This window comes from Cervus canadensis, chromosome 23 (genome assembly GCF_019320065.1).
Source record: "Cervus canadensis isolate Bull #8, Minnesota chromosome 23, ASM1932006v1, whole genome shotgun sequence".
NCBI lineage: Eukaryota > Metazoa > Chordata > Mammalia > Artiodactyla > Cervidae > Cervus > Cervus canadensis.
The window spans coordinates 15,671,443-15,689,057 of NC_057408.1; the positions used below are offsets into that span (position 1 = coordinate 15,671,443).

Consider the following 17,615-nt stretch of genomic DNA (forward strand, 5'->3'; position numbering starts at 1 on the left):
CCACCTGATGCGAAGAGCTGACTCATTTGAAAAGACCCTGATGCTGGGAAAGATTGAAGGCTGGAGAAGGGGACGACAGAGGAGGAGATGGTTGGATGGCACGCTGACTCGATGGACATGAGTTTGAGTAAACTCTGGGAGTTGGTGATGGACAGGCAGGCCTGGCGTGCTGCAGTCCACGGGGTCGCAAAGAGTCGGACATGCCTGAGCGACTGAACTGAATTGCTGCATTTTATAACTGCCTAACATTGTAAAACAGAGTCCATATTTTATAGAAGTTTACAACTGTTACAGACCTGGGGTATACTAATTATTCTATCTCTATGTCTGTCGAGTGTTCAGGATACTAGAAATGTGAAGAAAAACAACTGTTGACTAATTGAATGAAGGTATACTTTGAGGATAAAAAGAAACATGATCTTAAAAAATATTTGTACTTATATGTGAAATTATTCTTTTCTAATACAGAAAAACAGAAATTCCATAGTTCAACAAATAGCACTACAGATATACTTCTTTTCAAAACTATTAAATACAATTTTTGTAAAATGTAGGTGAATAAATCTGATAAAGACAATCTTCTTATGAGACTTTATTTCTTTAGACAACCAATATCTCATATAAAGTCTGTGTATCTGAATTAATAAACTGAAATACCAATAAAATGTCATTATGGGCTCACAGTGTACTTACTAAGTTAGACTAAGTTAGGATATGCTTAGTTTGGTCTCTGTGACAACTGAATAGGGCTGAAAAGACATTCAGTTTATATTACACTTTGTTAAGCAAAGGGATAATCAAAATTTTGGAAGAACATGCTTAACCAACTTAAGAGAACTATTTTCAAGTATTACAATAGCTTCCATTTGCATAAAAATAATCAAATGCTGATTAAAAATGAATCTTCTCTATCCACTTAATCAAGGATGCATTGTTAGAATTTAGAATTTCTATTATTGAACTTTTGTAAAGTAATAAAACTGCATTTCTTTTAAATATCCTATAATTCTGACTATTCACACTTATTTACATAGAGAACCCTCTAGGTTGTCCAAAATAGTGATGTGGAACAATAACAGGTGGACTATGTTTTGCAAAACTGATTTGCCACTGAAAAATGTACTAACTGGAATTATTAGACTCCTGTTTCAGCTGTCTCTGTTTTAATTTTTTTGTAAAGGTAAATATACTTTCTGATGTTGCAAAATATATTTCTTAATACATTCATTAGTAAGGTCACACTCATCATTAGTATTCTGATTTCAGATGTGATTTTTCACTTTTTAGATCTTTTTAAATTAAACATGCTTATGATAATCTGCTTTGGTATCTTTTGACAATGAAATTGATAATTTAAAATACTATAATACTAAAAAAATTTTTTTAATAAAAAATAAAACACTAATACTTTCCCTAATATAAGTCATATGATTAACTCACTCTACACTATGAAATATTTTTGACATAAAATTCAACATTAATTACTTTTCCTTCTTTCATTTCTAATCCAGGAAACCAAATCTATTTCTAGATTTGTTTGCATTTTTGAATCTATAATACATTTCTTTAAATCTTTAGATTAAAAGATTTAGATTTCTTTAGAATTTAAAGGTTCAAAAAAAAAAAAGGGCTTATTGATCTTTAAGAGACTATGTAGGAGCTGGCACATATTCTGAACGCTCTTAAACATCCACCTCCTGAAGACAACCTCCGGGTGTGATCTTAATGAAACTTGTGTGTTGTCTCAAATGGAGGGTTAGAAATGATTTTATCTTCTACTTTTTTTAATCTAGACTAAAACCTTGTGCATATTCTAATTCATATATACTTTAATGGATTCTAATTGAACTATTTATCCTCAAATTTCACCAATAAAGGACAAAAGAGTGAATAGCATTAAGTCTCATTATGTTTATCACTCTTGAGTAAGAATATGCTGATAGACTTCAAGTTTTATTTGAAAATTGAAAATTCTAAGTCTCAAGCCAAGGTGACTGGTGAAAATGTCCATGTTGTTCATGTTACATCTTCACAGATATGCCCCAGATCAGGTTCTGGGGGAGAAATGAAAAAACAGGTGTGGGGAACTTTGTTAAGAGGAGACTACGAGAACTCCTGGGTTCTAGATCACTCAGGATGTTAAGAGTCTACTATGAAAAGATTTTGAGAACATCCCTCTAATTCTGAAATAGGAGATATTAGGCTTCCCAAAGAATGAACCCAAGTCTTAGACACAAATTGGCTGTACAAAATCATATATAAACTATTGATAGATGATCATCTGTTGATAGCACAATGGTGAATCCCTAGGTTTATTCTAACTGAGATCAAGGTCCTATATTTGGACTGAATTTTGAAACTGAGTAATGTGCTTATTTTCTGCCCCCATAAGGATTTAAGTAAAGATGAAATAAAATTCAAAAGCAAATGAAGAACTCTTTTCTTCAAAGCACACATAGAGAGCATCATTGTTCTCACTGATTTCTAGAGAATGCTTCAGACTAACCCAAATCAAGCTGTTCTTTTTTGGTTTTACAAGAAAACGTCAATCTTCAATGAAAATGTATTCTTTAACTTTTAAGAAAATATTCTAGAAGGTTTCTGAATCAAAAGGAATATTTGGACTATGACATATTTAAGGGTAAATATAAAATAAAATGTATTCAAAAAAAGAATGAACAAATCAAAACATAATTTACAGTGCATGAAAGGAATGCAACAAAAACTAAAATTTTTATAAGTCATAGTTTGAGATTTAAAATTCCTCTACAATCTATCAGAACTTTCTAACACTGTATGTAAGCAACACTTCAGCAACTTCAGGAAATAAACAGAAACACAAGACAACAGGCAACACTGTGAAAACGGCAAGACAAAGAAAACTGAAGAGATGAAGGCATTAACAGTTTTTACAGAGTAAAAATGCTTGCAATGTATTCCTCAAGATTCACATGTTTTTCATTTCCAGAGGATAAATAGGTAGAGAAAGGTCAGTATATCATTTAAAACTTGCTACTAAAAATTAAAATCATAGAACAGTTTATACCCTGTACTTAGAAGTAGGTAGGTCGACATCGAGGACAGAAGAATGCTGAACAATCGATCAAAGAGGAAGGGAGGGCTCAGGAGAGGCATGACGAAGGAGGAGGCTGCAATAAAACAGATTTGGGTGGAGTCAGTACGAGGGACCCAGAGTACGGGGTTTAAAGCTCTGAATAATCTGCTGTCACTTACAACATTTACTGCTTGTGTGACATTTAAAAGGAAACTACATTTGCCCTACACATTTTTGTAAGACACTTAAAACTCCATATGTTTAACGACACTTCCTCATTTTAACCATATTTTAGTTCAGATTTTTTCAGTGTATATTCTCGCTCTTCCTCACTGTTATAACTCCTAAGTAAATAATTTATCATTTTCTAATGTAAATAATAAAAAAAAATTACTCAAGATTCAGCAACTTTTCTCTTAATTTAATTCAGACAGAAGTTGATTCTTCCTAAACATCCCCCCCTCTTTCCTCCAAGTTTTCCCACTGCTAAGTATTGCATTGAGAGTTACAGCATGCTAGTTAGAAAAGGAGACAGGAGGAAAGGGGTTCCCCACACAAGAGAGCGGTAACAGGAGTAATCCAAGTGCGGGCCGTCATCTTCCCTCCCAGGGTCAGAAAGCAGATCCGTCACTGGGGACAGCAAATGAACTGGGGCGGGGGCAGTTACAGCTCAGCTGGTAAAGAATCCGCCTGCGATGCAGGAGACCCTGGTTTGATTTCTGGGTCAGGAAGATCCCCTGAAGAAGGGATAGGCTACCCACTCCAGTATTCTTGGGCTTCCCTGAGGGTCAGACGGTAAAGAATCCGCCTGCAATGTGGGAGACCGGGTTCAGTCCTTGGGTTGGGAAGATCTCCTGGAGGAGGGCATGGTGACTCACTCCGGAATTCTTGCTTGGAGACTCCCATGGGCAGCGGAGCCTGGTGGGCTACAGTCCACGGCGTCGCAAAGAGTTGGACACGGTCGAGAAACTATGCACAGCTAAGCATAAACTTCCCAGCCTTTATTCTGGAAAGAAAATGTGTGTAATTCCCTGACACTTCCCGTTAAGATGCAATATGCTGAGCTGCTTCAGTCGTGTCCGACTCTTTGCAACCCTACGGACTGTAACACACCAGGCTTCTCTGTCCGTGGGATTCTCCGGGCAAGAATACTGGAGTGGGTTGCCGTGCCCTCCTCCAGGGGAATCTTCCCGACCCAGGGATCAAACCTGCCTCTCTTACAGCTCCTGCAATGGCAGGCAGATTCTCTACCACTAGTGCCACCTTTGGAATTAAATGCTTCAGAGAATGAAGACAGATACCTCGGTGGGCATCCCAGATGAAAGGCTTATAACTGTTTAACCATGGGGCAAGTCTGTTAATCCATTTAAGCGATCTTTTATCATTCTCAGGGAACAGAATAGCATCAGAACATAGTACCATCTGAACACATTTTTTTTTTAAATGAAAGAGTAGTCTCACTATTGTCATGCAGAATAAATTTAAATAGTAACTCTAGTAATCAAGATAATTTAAAAGGAAAGGCCTCATAAAGCCTATAATGAAATAAAGTTCATACAGTAAAAACAGAGTTACATTTACAAGAAACACTTTTTGTCCAGTTCCACGTACACAATGACCAAGGTGTCTGGAAAAGGTGCAAATCAAAACTTTGAGAGATACATGTCTGTTTCCTGTTGTATTTTTACACATCTGCTTGGATTTTAAGAGTAATCCAAGGTAAAACTCTCCTATCCTTTAATGCTCTTTGTAAGGCAAAGTTCTACCCAATGATCTTTTTTATTAAAATGATGAACAAAAAGCATTTTTAAACAAATAAAGGTTAAACTGCACATCACATCATTCATAGGCATCACAAACTGTCTTCCTTTTAATGAAAAATTGTGGACTTCCAGTTTGCTCCTGCCTTCCAACTGGAAGGAAAAGGCTGTCTTTAAATGACATGTTTGCTCCACATGTACATTCTACAGAGAACTACAGAGGAGAACACTTTGAAACACACAACTGGCTTTATAAATGTGTGATGTGTTGGGAGGTGACTAAGCAGTGTTATTTTTGGCAAGGGAAATACAGATTAAATTTAACTGCTTCCTAGTGCCTGTGTAAGAACTGAGAATTTATGAACTGACATGAAACTTCAGCATAGGAATCTCTTCACAAAACCTTCTTCCCTCCTGGAATCACTTTTTATAGGTGTGAATGAATATGCAGCCTTATTATCAAGTCATAAATATTCTCTCAGGAATTCTTATTAACACATGAATACTCACAAGAGTTCTAATCTGCTTTATCAAATTCTAGCAAGAGACAGAAGTAATAGCTGCTGTTATTATTTTCTCACAACAAACTTGTTTCATAACAATAATACAGATGTAAATGGATAACTCTAAGATGCACCCTGATGGAAAGTCAGCTCATTTGGTTTGAGTGACCTCTTACCTAGTATCATCCAGCTAACAATCTGATTAAGAAGAGGTAGTCCTTGTTTCTTGAGCAGACTGTTATGGGTGCCATACACAACACACATGGAGAGCACGGTGCCCAGCATCTGAAAACACACACAGAAGACATGAGGGAGGGAGAAGGTGGCGAGCGACCAAGTTACATATTAGAAAATAGGCAGAAAACTGCCTGAACAACTGGCATCTGGCCAAAATCCTATTGAAACTGGACCAGCTCACCTTCCTGTGGCCAAGACCAAGAGTCGGAACTCCTATACGCAGCAAAGGTCCTTCCTTTATAAGCATGAATGAAGTGTTTCACACGTTCAAGAGTGTTTTGGCGTACATTACCACACCGTTTCTACTTAGGAAGATGTTCTTCATCTTGGAGGTTCCTTAACTCGTGGGCATGCAGAGGGTGGAGTGAACACAGCCTGGTGTGTGCCTGAGTGTCTCCACCTCTGGCTCACTCACAGTCAGGGCTGTTTACACGTTCAGCGCATTCCTGTGGCCCGAGGGGTCACTGGCGCTGAGAACACGAGGAGTGTAGAATTCTTCAGGGAGTACATATAAACTGGTGGAGTTGGTAAACTATGGCTTGTAGGCTGGTGCTTGCTTTTAGAAATACTGTTTTATTGAAATATTGTTTTATTTACTGTTGTATAGTCACTCCCATTCATTTACCTATTGTCAATAGCTCCCTTTGCCCTACAATGGTAGAGCTGAAAACTGACAACAGACTCCATGTGGCACACAAGCCTAAAATATGTACAATCCAGCTCTTCAGAAAAATATGTGCTGACCCCTGAATTAGTGGATTAACAGCCAGGTTAAGAAATGAGCTAAACTATGGTTGTGAATCAAGTAAACTCTCTTAAAGTTCACATTAGCAACCTTATCACCAAGTTTTATTTACTCATGTTTTCAGTGAATTAAAGAGAAATGCTGTCAATAAATCTATGACACAACCCTAGGATCCTTTCAACTGTAAGACACAGTCTCATTTCAGATACATTAAAATGTGAAAAGACATAAACATATCAAACATATCTTCATATTAAACATATATATATGGTACACAATAGAGGAATGAATGCAAATTAATAAGGTTAATGTAAGAGGGAATTTTTTAAATCAGATTTACCTTATATTTAGGAGCATTTCTAACAAAGTCCATAAGAATTTTAACATGGTATTATTTGTTCCTAAGACTGAGATGCAGAAACACTCACCTTTGTCAAAATGCTCATTATTACAGGTGAATTTTGTCAAAGCTACCATGGTTTAGTGTAAAGCCAATCAGTGTACCAAATAAAATGAAAAGATACGTTTCAATGGCTTGATAGGATCTTTAACGAAAATATTTCTCTTTTTTATATGTTCTCTGTTCTCCAAGAATGAGTTAACATCTTTCATGTGTTGTATATTTCAATTTTTGAGTGTTCTTGGAACTACTATTATCCCAGCTTTACTCTGAGTAAATTTTTTGAGAAGACTCAGATACGTTTTCTTTTTTAATCAATGTTCTAGATGTGGCTTATTTTTTATTGTTTAAAAGGAAAAATAAGTGACTTCCACTCTTATCTACAGTAAAGCTATCATTTTACAGAATATGACATCTATAACCTCTTACCACCCTACTGAATATTGTCTCTACTGATTAAAAACAAACAGACTGAAGCTCTATTACTGAAAATCACACATACAGTACAAAGCGTAGCTAGGAATTAACTCAATTTGGAAACGTCAAGTTCAAAGTTCTCTTCACCACTCCAAAGCCACCAACCAAGGTGAAGTTTATTTTCTCCTAGCATGTCATGTGAAGTCTTTTTTTTTTTTTTTTTCATGTGAAGTCTTAAAGTGGCTAATCTTCATACAAATGTACTCAGTGGCTGCTTTCACTTCAAAGAACTTATTCTTTCCTGACCCCAAAGAGGACAACACAGAATCTCAGACCAGAAGAAGCCCTTTTCAGTTCAACCTCTTGGTACATACCTCTTCAGTTCAGTTTAGTTCAGTCGCTCAGTCGTGTCCGACTCTTTGCGACCCCATGGACCGCAGCACACCAGGCCTCCCTGTCCATCACCAACACCTGGAGTTTACTCAAACTCATGTTCATCGAGTTGGTGATGCCATCCAGCCGTCTCATCCTCTGTCATCCCCTTCTCCTCCCGCCCTCTATCCTTCCCAGCATCAGGGTCTTTTCCAATGACTCAGCTCTTCGCATCAGGTGGCCAAAGTAGACTTACACCTCCTTAATCTCTGCTCTCCAGGCATTTAGCAGCGAAGGGGCAGGGGGCGGCTCCTGATGACCTTTTCACTATTTTAGAGAATGTATTTCCTTTATTCCTTCTAGAGAATGTATTTCCATTTAATACCTTAAACAGAAAACTTTCTTCTCAGCTCTTTTAATTGAGTAATAAAAACATGATGGGATCTTAAAAATGAGGTAATTAAATACAACCATAAGGTACATTTTAGCATATCATATATATAATATACTATTGAAAATCTGTAACCCACCTGTAATAGATGTAACACCAGCTCTTCATTTATAAAACTATCTTTTCTTTTTATGACAGATGTTACAACAAACAGGGATAGTAGAAGAACCAGAAAGCCTGCACCCACTCTGTTTTAAAACACAATTCACAATAGAATAGGTAAGTGGCAAACGTCTATGGAGACTATTTATATCATTTTTTTTCCTCTTAGCCTAAGTTCTGTTCAACTGTGTCAACAGTGCTTGAACAGGACAGACAGGGACAGACTGATGAAAGGATGGGAAGGGTCTTTACAGAGACAAGGGAATCAGAGCAACAGGAAGCAGCAAACAGATCAAAATGCTTGAACTCACCTTTGCACACGCTGTTTTCAGTTTAAAACAACTGCAAAATGTTTTCACTTAGTAATCAGTAAGGTATGGCTAAGAGAGAGTAGTCCTAGAATTCAATACTATTTTTTGAGCTCTGCAAATAAACTGACGTCACAGAACAATTTCTAATCTAGTCCATAATTATTATTCTCACAGAAGTGATAACAAATGTATTAATTTATACATAACACATACTTTAAAATTAACACATACTTTAATATTAACATATACTTTAAAATATTGTTGTGGTTTCTTTCAGTTAAAAAAAAATACCCTCATCTATTAAAGATTGAGTTAGACTGCTAAAAAATTTGCTTATACAGAGTTCAAAAGAAAGTAATGAAGATGATTACATGATTAGAAAATAAGAGAGTAAAAGATTAAGTGAAATTATGATCATTCAGCTTCCCAAGCACATACACACATAGCCAATAGATTATATGATAATAATTTAAAATTAAAAACACAGGTAACCAGTTATTTTACAGATTTGTTTGGGATACATTGAGGGGAAATAAACATAAGAGCAGCAAAGAGAATTCAAGTAAGGTATAAAGAATTTTCTAACAATATATGTGACTAAACACGAGAAAGCTATCAAGGTGCACAGAGATTCCCCCCCTCCCCAGGGGAGGTCTTTGTTTAAAGCAGAAGAGAATTTCATCTTTCTAAGACATTAAAAATGTGGACTTGCTCAAAGACAAAGACAGAGATTATATCAGTCATCAATAGCTTTTTAGACCTATTAATTTCAGCAACTGAACATGTTTTTCAAGAGAAATCATTTACTGATTCCCCCAATATACAAGAGCTTCTAGACATTTTTTAAATTGTTGGCAATTTAAGTTACCATTGGCACAATTTCAATTTTTATGAAGGCCCAGAAGCATCTTCAGGGAGTTTCAATGCCTCTCAGGGCTGGGCCAGAACAATGACTCATGGTTTAATATTAATATTTTAACTTCTAGGCTGTTCACATGATTTTAAACTCATGGCCAAGATGTGGTTCATATAGTGTTGATTGAGAAAAACAATTGTATTCAAAAGAAAGTAAGTTAAAATAGTGCCCATACACTAGAAAGATATCCGGCTGTCGTCCTACAACAGGCATAAGTGGGAACACGGCCAGTAGCAAACAGAAGAAAATCCAACTCAGCGAGATGCTCTAAAATAAAGAAAAAAGTTATCTTTAGACACTATGGTACAAACAACTGTCCTCATTGTTTCACAGACTACATGGCTGTGAGACTAGAAGGAAAATTCAAAGCCTTCCATCTGTTTACTCTGAAAGTAATACTGCTACTATCTGTGAAGGATCTGTTAAGTTTGAGGCACTCTATTAAGTATGATTTAGGTATCATCTTTTTTAATTCTCACAATAACCTCAAGAGGTAGGCTATATTATTCACAGTATTTCAGCTTAGGACACTGAGCTCAGAGATGTCAAAGTGTGTAGCACCAGATCTATGACTAGTAAACGGAAGAGCCAGGATTTAAACCTGGATTTAAACTCTTTCAAAGCAAGCACTTCATTCAATTCTTTGTGCATGCTCAGTCATGTCTGACTCTTTGGGACCCCATACTATAGCCCGCCAGGCTCCTCTGTCCATGGGATTATCCCAACAAAGAATACTGGAGTGGGTTGCCCTTTCCTCCTCCAGGGGATCTTCTGACCCAGGGATCAAACTCACATCTCCTGTGGCCCCTGCACTGGCAGGCAGAGTCGTTACCACTGAGCCACCTGGGAAGCCTCATTCCATTTATATTCTATCATACGCTGATGACATCTTCAAGAAAGCTGGCCTACTATTATAAACAAATGATTGCACCCAGGAGGGATAAAAGTAAAAACATTTTTGTAGTTAGATTAAGACAAAAAAATTGTCAATAATTCCACTAACTGGAATTTTTGTAGGTTCTCATAGAATACAAAGAAGAAATGTCTGTCTTCGTGCTACCTCCACCAAAAAGCATCAAAGTGGAAACATGAGAATATTTTCTGTAGCACATTGTAATTACCTATACAGTTAAAGGCAGAAAATCAGGAGTAATTACAATAATGATTCAGTAAAAAAAAAAAAAGAAGTTGTAAAATATGAAGAATAGGATAATTCCTTTCTTCCTCTTTAAGAATGTCTGTATAGGAAAAAGTCTGGAAGGGTTAACAACGTGGAATGTCTGGGTGACGGGATTGTGGGTGGTCTTTTTCCTAAATCTTTGCTTATTTGTGTATCCTAATTTGTCTTCAGAGATACATGTAATGCATAAAAAATAAGCTCTGCAAACATAAAACAAACAACAACAGAAAAAGAAAATCAGGAGTAATTCTCTTTTAAAATCATCTATCACGAACAAACACTTCTCCAGAGAAAGCATGATGGGGCCCTGGGCCAGGGGAGGTGACCCCTCAGATATGAGCCCAGAACATGGCCCCTCCTGCCAGCGCTCTGCTCTGGGTGGCTCCTCGGTGGCATTTAGACATTTGAGGCTAAAGGAACCTAGGAAGCCTTTCAGGGAAGGATGTATCAGCTGTACTTCTCGAGTATCTCAATCACCAGAAGATGAGTTCACTTTGATATGAAAAGCTACACGAATCACTGACACCTTTAAGTCAACCTCAGTCCTCCTGTCAAAAGGATCAGGATCTTTATGTAAGGACACATTCTAGGCTTCTCTTAAAAAATGAACAATTCCCAGAGTTAAAACACACACCCCAAAGAGTCGCTACGAATCTGCCCAGCGTTGAAGTGACTAGCATTTATACCTTTGCTCGAGTCCACAGTGGAGTGATAAATGGCCAAGCGGCAAATGCAACGAGCCCAGCTGTGAGCATATAGCGGTGGAAAAAACTGAGCACCTGAGAATGCAATTCAAAGACAGGAAAAGGAGGTCATTGCGAACGAGATACATGTGTATGAAAGAGACCTGAAAACGTTCAAGTGGTCAATTACTTACTAATACTTCAACTCCCAGGATAAAGAGCAAGAGGTAGCCAAGGAAGCGTCGTGGAGGGAAGGTCGACAGTAAGGTGACAAAGCCTTGAATGACTGGCATTCTGTGTAACAGGATTATTTATAAAAAGATTATTTATAACCTGTGTTGAGTATAAAAAATTAGTTCTCATATAGCAAAACATTAAAATTTTGTGCACAGAAATCAGGAAATTTTCGATTCATAGATTCTAAGATAATTTCTAACAGATTTGTTCCAATGCCTTAACTTACCTAAATCTTTTTTGAAACCTGTAAGCATATTAGGAAAAATGTAACTTCTGAATTAAGTTGATAATGATCACAATGATTTGCTTGGTTTTTTATAAACATTAATGACAATAAATGAGTCTTACTCGATCTGAGTTTAAACATTTTGTTGTTTAGTCACTAAGTTGTGTCCAACTTTCTGCGATCCCATGGACTGTAGCCTGCCAGGCTCCCCCGTCCATGTGATTTCCCAGGCAAGAATACTGGAGTGGGTTGCCATTTCCTTCTCTAGAGTTTAAACATGGGCACATGCAATTACAGATACAACATCAGAAATAAAATAAAGGAACCCAAATGAATAAAAACTGAGAACATTTTTAAAATTCACTAAAATTAATTTTATACTGAAATCTCAACTGTCTTTGACTTAATCGAGGTAGAGAAACTCTTAATTGCACTTTTTCATTGGGCAAAAAAACCTTTTCCAAACTCAATTTAAGATGTCAGTAATCGTACACTAATTATAATTAAATGTGACTTCACAACCATTTAAAATGTATTACATACTTGAGTATGTTTCACATTTTATCACTAGAAAAATTTTTTTAGCATTTGTAGTGCGTTATTAAGTAGGCAATTATAAAATGTCAGTAAGATTTGGTTTATAACTTTTTGCTAATTAAAAACAATGGTTACATATTATCATCAAAACAATTAAAGTACCATGTAGGAAAGAAAAGCTAACACCAGTCAAAAGGAGAATGTTTCTTTTGTTCTCAGCAGTGATGATTCAATAAAATCACTTAGTTTTTTTCTAGAAGAAACATGAAATTTTATGTTTTATTTTTTTATTTTCTTTAATCTATCAAAAAGATAAATACAGAACACAACATATTTTCAAAATCACACTGTCCCTTAAAATTTAAATATACATGTGCTCTTCACAAATAGAACATTTAATAATTTAGGAGGGAATTTTATTTTTTTACTTTTATTTTTTTTAGGAGGGAATTTTAGATAAAACTTCTCATTCTAAAAAGTTTTAAACCAGAAAAAATTACATTAGAAAAAGTTCTGATTTAAATATGTGTGTCCAGCAACTGTATTCCTTTCAAATGGAAAAGTAACAGTTTGTTCTTTTGTCAGTGTCTTTTTACCTTGTATTTGAAAAAGTTAATATTTAAAATATTTTACTATTAATTTCAATTTTTGATATTAAGAAGAGCTGATCAAAGCTGGAGTTAACAGAAATCAGAATAGAAACATACACTGTATCGTTTCAAACATGCTGGCCAACCCTGACAATACCCAGTCCTGCACTGTCATTCCCTGGCCTGCTTTTGGGGTCTGACTTGCTCAAAGGACGCGCAAGATTAAGTTTATATTCTAGACCACTGGTGCAGATGTAGAAATCAACACAATCTACACCACAATCCTCACTGCCTGTGAACATGAACCAGCCCAACGTTTCAGTAGTTTTGTTTTAAAGCGTCTGAAACGTGCGTGAGAGCTTGGCCTCGATGTTTTCTATGATGATAAAAATCCATTTCAAGTTCAACCTGCAAGGAAGTACTTAGAGATGGAACCACAGCATGCATGAATAATTTCCCCTAATCCTTGCAAGTACACATTACTAGACTGAATTTAAGTACAAACTTTCATTCATCTAGGTTTACATGATAGCTGGGAAAGGAGGGGCAAAAACGTAAGGAACAAAAGCATGCAAACTGTCTTGTGAAAGATAAAGACACACTGGAAACTGGGATGATGAGATTTCAAAATGTAAGCCACTCCTGACAGTAAAATCCATGTTAATTATTTCATTTTTACTCCAGAATTTTCTTATAAAAGATACATGAAGAAAGGAACTGAGGCCAAAGCTGTCTCGGGGCAATAAAGATTAAGCCAAAAGGGAAAAGCAAAATAAAAAGCATGTTTAGGGAATTCCCTGGTGGCCCAGTGGTTAGGACTCCCTGCTTTCACTGCTGAGGGCCCGGGTTTGATCCCTGGTTGGGAAATGAAGACCCTGAAAGCTGTGAGGGGCAGCCGAAAAAAAAAAAAAGGATATTTATATGCACCATTTATGCTATTATACATGAAATCAGAGGGCTGGGAGATTTGACAGTACTGTAAGTATCTTTCATGACTTACACTACAGAAATCTACTTATGCTACTTACTGCCTTTTAAGTACAGATTTAACTGTCAGTGAAGTGGAAAACAAGACCACGAGACACGTATTACTTACTCTCTCAGAACCGCATACCATATTGGCAATGGCAACAAACAATATATGTAGTAAGTCCAGGGACAGGCTTGAATCAGCAGGAAAAATGCCACAAAAATGCCAATAGCTACAAAAGTACATGGCAGGAGCCGGCTTGGGTTCTGAAAGTCAAACAAAACATTTAAAACACTCCAAACTCATGTTCATTGATAGATTCTTAAAAGACATTTTATGAAGTCAAAGAAACATATTACTTTCTTTCAGTGATTCCACAACTAGATGATTGATCTAAGAACTGCGTTTTACAAGAAACCTGTCACTGGAGAAAAGCAGGTAGCCTGGGGCTGCAGCAGTGAGGCAATTCTCCATTTAAGGGGACTGAGTTCCTACAGCTTGCAAATAACTTGTCTGGAACTCTGAGCATAGTTCTCCTTAGTAACAATTTTATGGACGTTGACTGAGCTCACTGCCTAGCGCACAAAAGCCCACTGGATCTACAGTAAACGGTGGGCCTTCATCGCCATCGGGAACCATGCCTCCATGTTCCAGCTTCACCTCGACAGGCCGGGCACGCGGCTCTCCCCACCACTTAACCTACAGGAGGATCACTGGGGCTCATCTTCGCTCCCGCCCACCCGCCGAGCAGGAAGGGAGCCGCTCAGTGAGGGCCGTCCGGACGGGGCAGGCCTGCGCGTGCTCTGGGCCGGGAGTAACGGGGCAGGCGAAGGGGACAGAAAGGCCAGCGACGAGGACAAGAACGCGCCGGCGCAAAGCTGTGATGCCAAGAGCAGCGCGGGAGGAAGGAACAGGACCGCAGGGTCGGGCGGCGCTCTCCGCCTGCGGGCCTTGTTTTCTCTTCCCGTTTCCCCTTGCCTTGCTGCCTGAGCTGAGTGAGGGGAGAATTAAGAGTTACCTTCTGGAGCAGGTGAGGTTAGAGAGGAAAAGCAAGTGTTTTTTCCCCCCTTTATAATTCTTCCCTTCTGCTCTAAAACGTCACCAGAAAGGGAGCAAGGATAAGACAGGGCAGGGTTGTAAAAAGGAAGCTGAAACACAGCGCTGTGATTAAGAGTTTGGGGCTACACAGATCAGAATTCAAGTCCTGCTTCTGTCAACGGCTCACTATGTGACCATGAGCTGGAAAAAGAAAAACAAAAACTTTAAGATTCTGAGACTTAATTTCATCCCATCTATAAAGTAGGAATAATAATGCCCATATCTATTTATCAAGGCTAGTCATGCTTAAATGAAATTATGAAAAGAGCTTAACAAAATGCCCAGGATATTACTCCTGCTTCAGAAATAAGGGCTCCCATCATCGCCTCCACTGTTCTTCTCTCCACCTCTCCTCTGCATGCGTCCCAGCAGTCAGTGAAGAAACCTGCCTGGCCAGTGACTGGCCCTGGAAAGGGAGACGCAGGCCGGACAGGATGAGGACCCCGAGCAAGCGGGCAGGCGGGGAAGGGGCAGGACTCAGAGACCGACAAGGGAGGGTCTCTAATGCGGAAGGTGCCCGAGGCAGGCAGGCACTGTAGGGACAGACTGGTTTCACATCACTGTGAGAAGAGTAAAATCATAAGAAAATAAATTTAAACAAGTACGTAAAAAGATCCTCAAGGGATCTTCTAGGGTCAGCACAATATCGTATAATTATCCAAACCTTTGACACATAAAGCAACAGACATTACAAATAAACATCTACTTGTAGGAAACCAAATCAAAAAGAAGTCAGTTCAGCTAAAGTAAAAACAGAAAGAACTTTAAATAACAGGAATGGGAGACATTTTCTCCCTCATCACAATTAACTCCCTGCCTTCCCAGATCCTCCAAAAAACACCTGATGATAACGAACCATGCTGTGTGCATTGAGGTTACCCCTCCATCCAACAGTTCCTAAGTCACACCGTCTATGCCATGCTCTGTACGAGGTGCTGACCAAGAAGGAATTTAAGCCACACAGACAGAGATGGAATCACGGGGCTTGGTTTAAGGGGTTAACCTTTTGAGACTTCCCCAAGTAACGAGAGAACAGGAAAGCATGCAGATAAATAAGGATATTTACTTCTAAAGCAAAAGACGTCTGAACTAGTAAGCAGAGAAGAACGGATGGAAGTTAAATGCAGACTTCAACTGGGAGGAGCTGTGGCAAATTACCTTTAAAGAGAATGTTCGCTGCAGACCTGTCTGTAATGGTGCTAAGTTAGGAACAACCTGCGTCATCTGAGGGAGACTGTCAGGCGGACGTGACATAAACACGGACGGCTGTTGTTCAGTTGCTAAGCCGTGTCCAGCGCTGTGTGGCCCCACGGACTGCAGCGCGTCGGCTTCCCTGTCCTTCACCCTCTCCCGGAGTGTGCTCAGACTGAGTGGGTGATGCCGTCCGACCAGCTCGCCCTCTGTCACGCCCTTCCCCTCTGGCTCTCAGTCCCCGGCATCACTGGAGTCAGGGTCACGCCCTTCCCCTCTGGCTCTCAGTCCCCGGCATCACTGGAGTCAGGGTCACGCCCTTCCCCTCTGGCTCTCAGTCCCCGGCATCACTGGAGTCAGTGTCACGCCCTTCCCCTCTGGCTCTCAGTCCCCGGCATCTCAGACCAAAATTTAATTTCCACGCTTCTGTTCTATTTGCTGTCAGTGTGGCTAAACCATTTGACTCTCTCTCTCTCTCTCACTGGCTAAACCACTTAGCTTGTCTCACGTCTGCTCCCACGTCTGGAGAGGAGGGCAGTGTCTGCTGCGAGCTCCCCTCTCCCTCCCTCCCAGCCGCCGGCCGGCCGCCTTCTCGGTGACGTGCTTCCAGGGCGCAGGGGTACCGTGCGCTGCTGGAGCTCCATGCGCCCCAGCCGCAGGCCCCACTCTGTGCGGGTGCAGCCCCCTCACCCCCAACTGCTCTCCACGCCCCCTTTTGTCAATGCTACCGATTCCTGGCAACGTATTCTTCCTCCCAAACTGCTTAGATGCTGTCACTCCACTGGATTATAAGCTCTCACTGAAGAAGAATCAGAATGTTTTCCCAAACAAATCCAAAGAGTTCAAAATACTTTTAATGAACTCAACTGTAGTGGTCAGTTTGGGGCAATTTTTTAACACTGTTTATTTTATATTGAGAAGAGACAATTAACAATGCTGTGATAGCTTCAAGTGGACAACAGAGGCACTTGGCATTACCACTCAGCACGCAAACCTCACTTCCTCCCCGTCTGAGCTGAATGGCCTTGTGCAAGTGACTTAAACAACTCCCGTCTCCTCTTTTGTACAGCCTACTTCGAGCACTGTTACAAGCTTAAAGTGGCAAAATAAATTTCAAATAGCCAGCTGAATGCCTAGATATATCCTTCACCAAAACATCCTCTTTTCCTATCATGTAAGAAATTATTTTTATTCTAGCCAATTTCACATACATTCAAATAATGAAAATTACTTGGGTTAAATTATTTAAGATGCATTAAAGCACTGTAAAAATGGGATAAACACTACTGTTCTTCCTTCCATTATAGAAAAATAAAATATAAAGTTGAAAAAAGTTACTGTTGGAAATGTGTGCAGACTATTATTACCAATAATACACCATCCGGATATATTACTTTTTAGAAGATTTGGACAAGGTAATAATCACTAGAGAATGAAGTAAAGAAAATGGAAGTGGTATATTATCCCTGGTAAATGCCAGTAATAAATTTTAAAAGAGTAAAGTGTTTTAATAAGTAAACCATACATGTACTGTCATATTTTCTCAGTTGTATCAAATATTACTAAAGAACAGGGTTTTTTGTTTTGTTTGGTGTTGAAATTACAATAAATGAGGGACTAATTCTTAAAATGAG

At 38.7% G+C, this 17,615-nt stretch overlaps 1 protein-coding gene across 8 annotated transcripts in view; it reads right to left on the reverse strand.

Moving 5' to 3' along the window:
• The window catches only part of PIGN (phosphatidylinositol glycan anchor biosynthesis class N), a 97,530-nt gene that overhangs the window by 39,892 nt on the left and 40,023 nt on the right, over positions 1–17,615 (reverse strand). For all 8 annotated transcript variants that reach the window (XM_043444218.1, XM_043444220.1, XM_043444219.1 and 5 more), the window contains 7 exons: positions 13,819–13,958; positions 11,327–11,426; positions 11,136–11,228; positions 9,445–9,536; positions 8,020–8,128; positions 5,495–5,603; positions 3,047–3,149 (listed from right to left, as the gene is read on the reverse strand). In XM_043444218.1, coding sequence (XP_043300153.1) covers positions 3,047–3,149; positions 5,495–5,603; positions 8,020–8,128; positions 9,445–9,536; positions 11,136–11,228; positions 11,327–11,426; positions 13,819–13,958 — 746 coding nt within the window. The remainder of the gene's footprint in view (positions 1–3,046; positions 3,150–5,494; positions 5,604–8,019; positions 8,129–9,444; positions 9,537–11,135; positions 11,229–11,326; positions 11,427–13,818; positions 13,959–17,615) is intronic.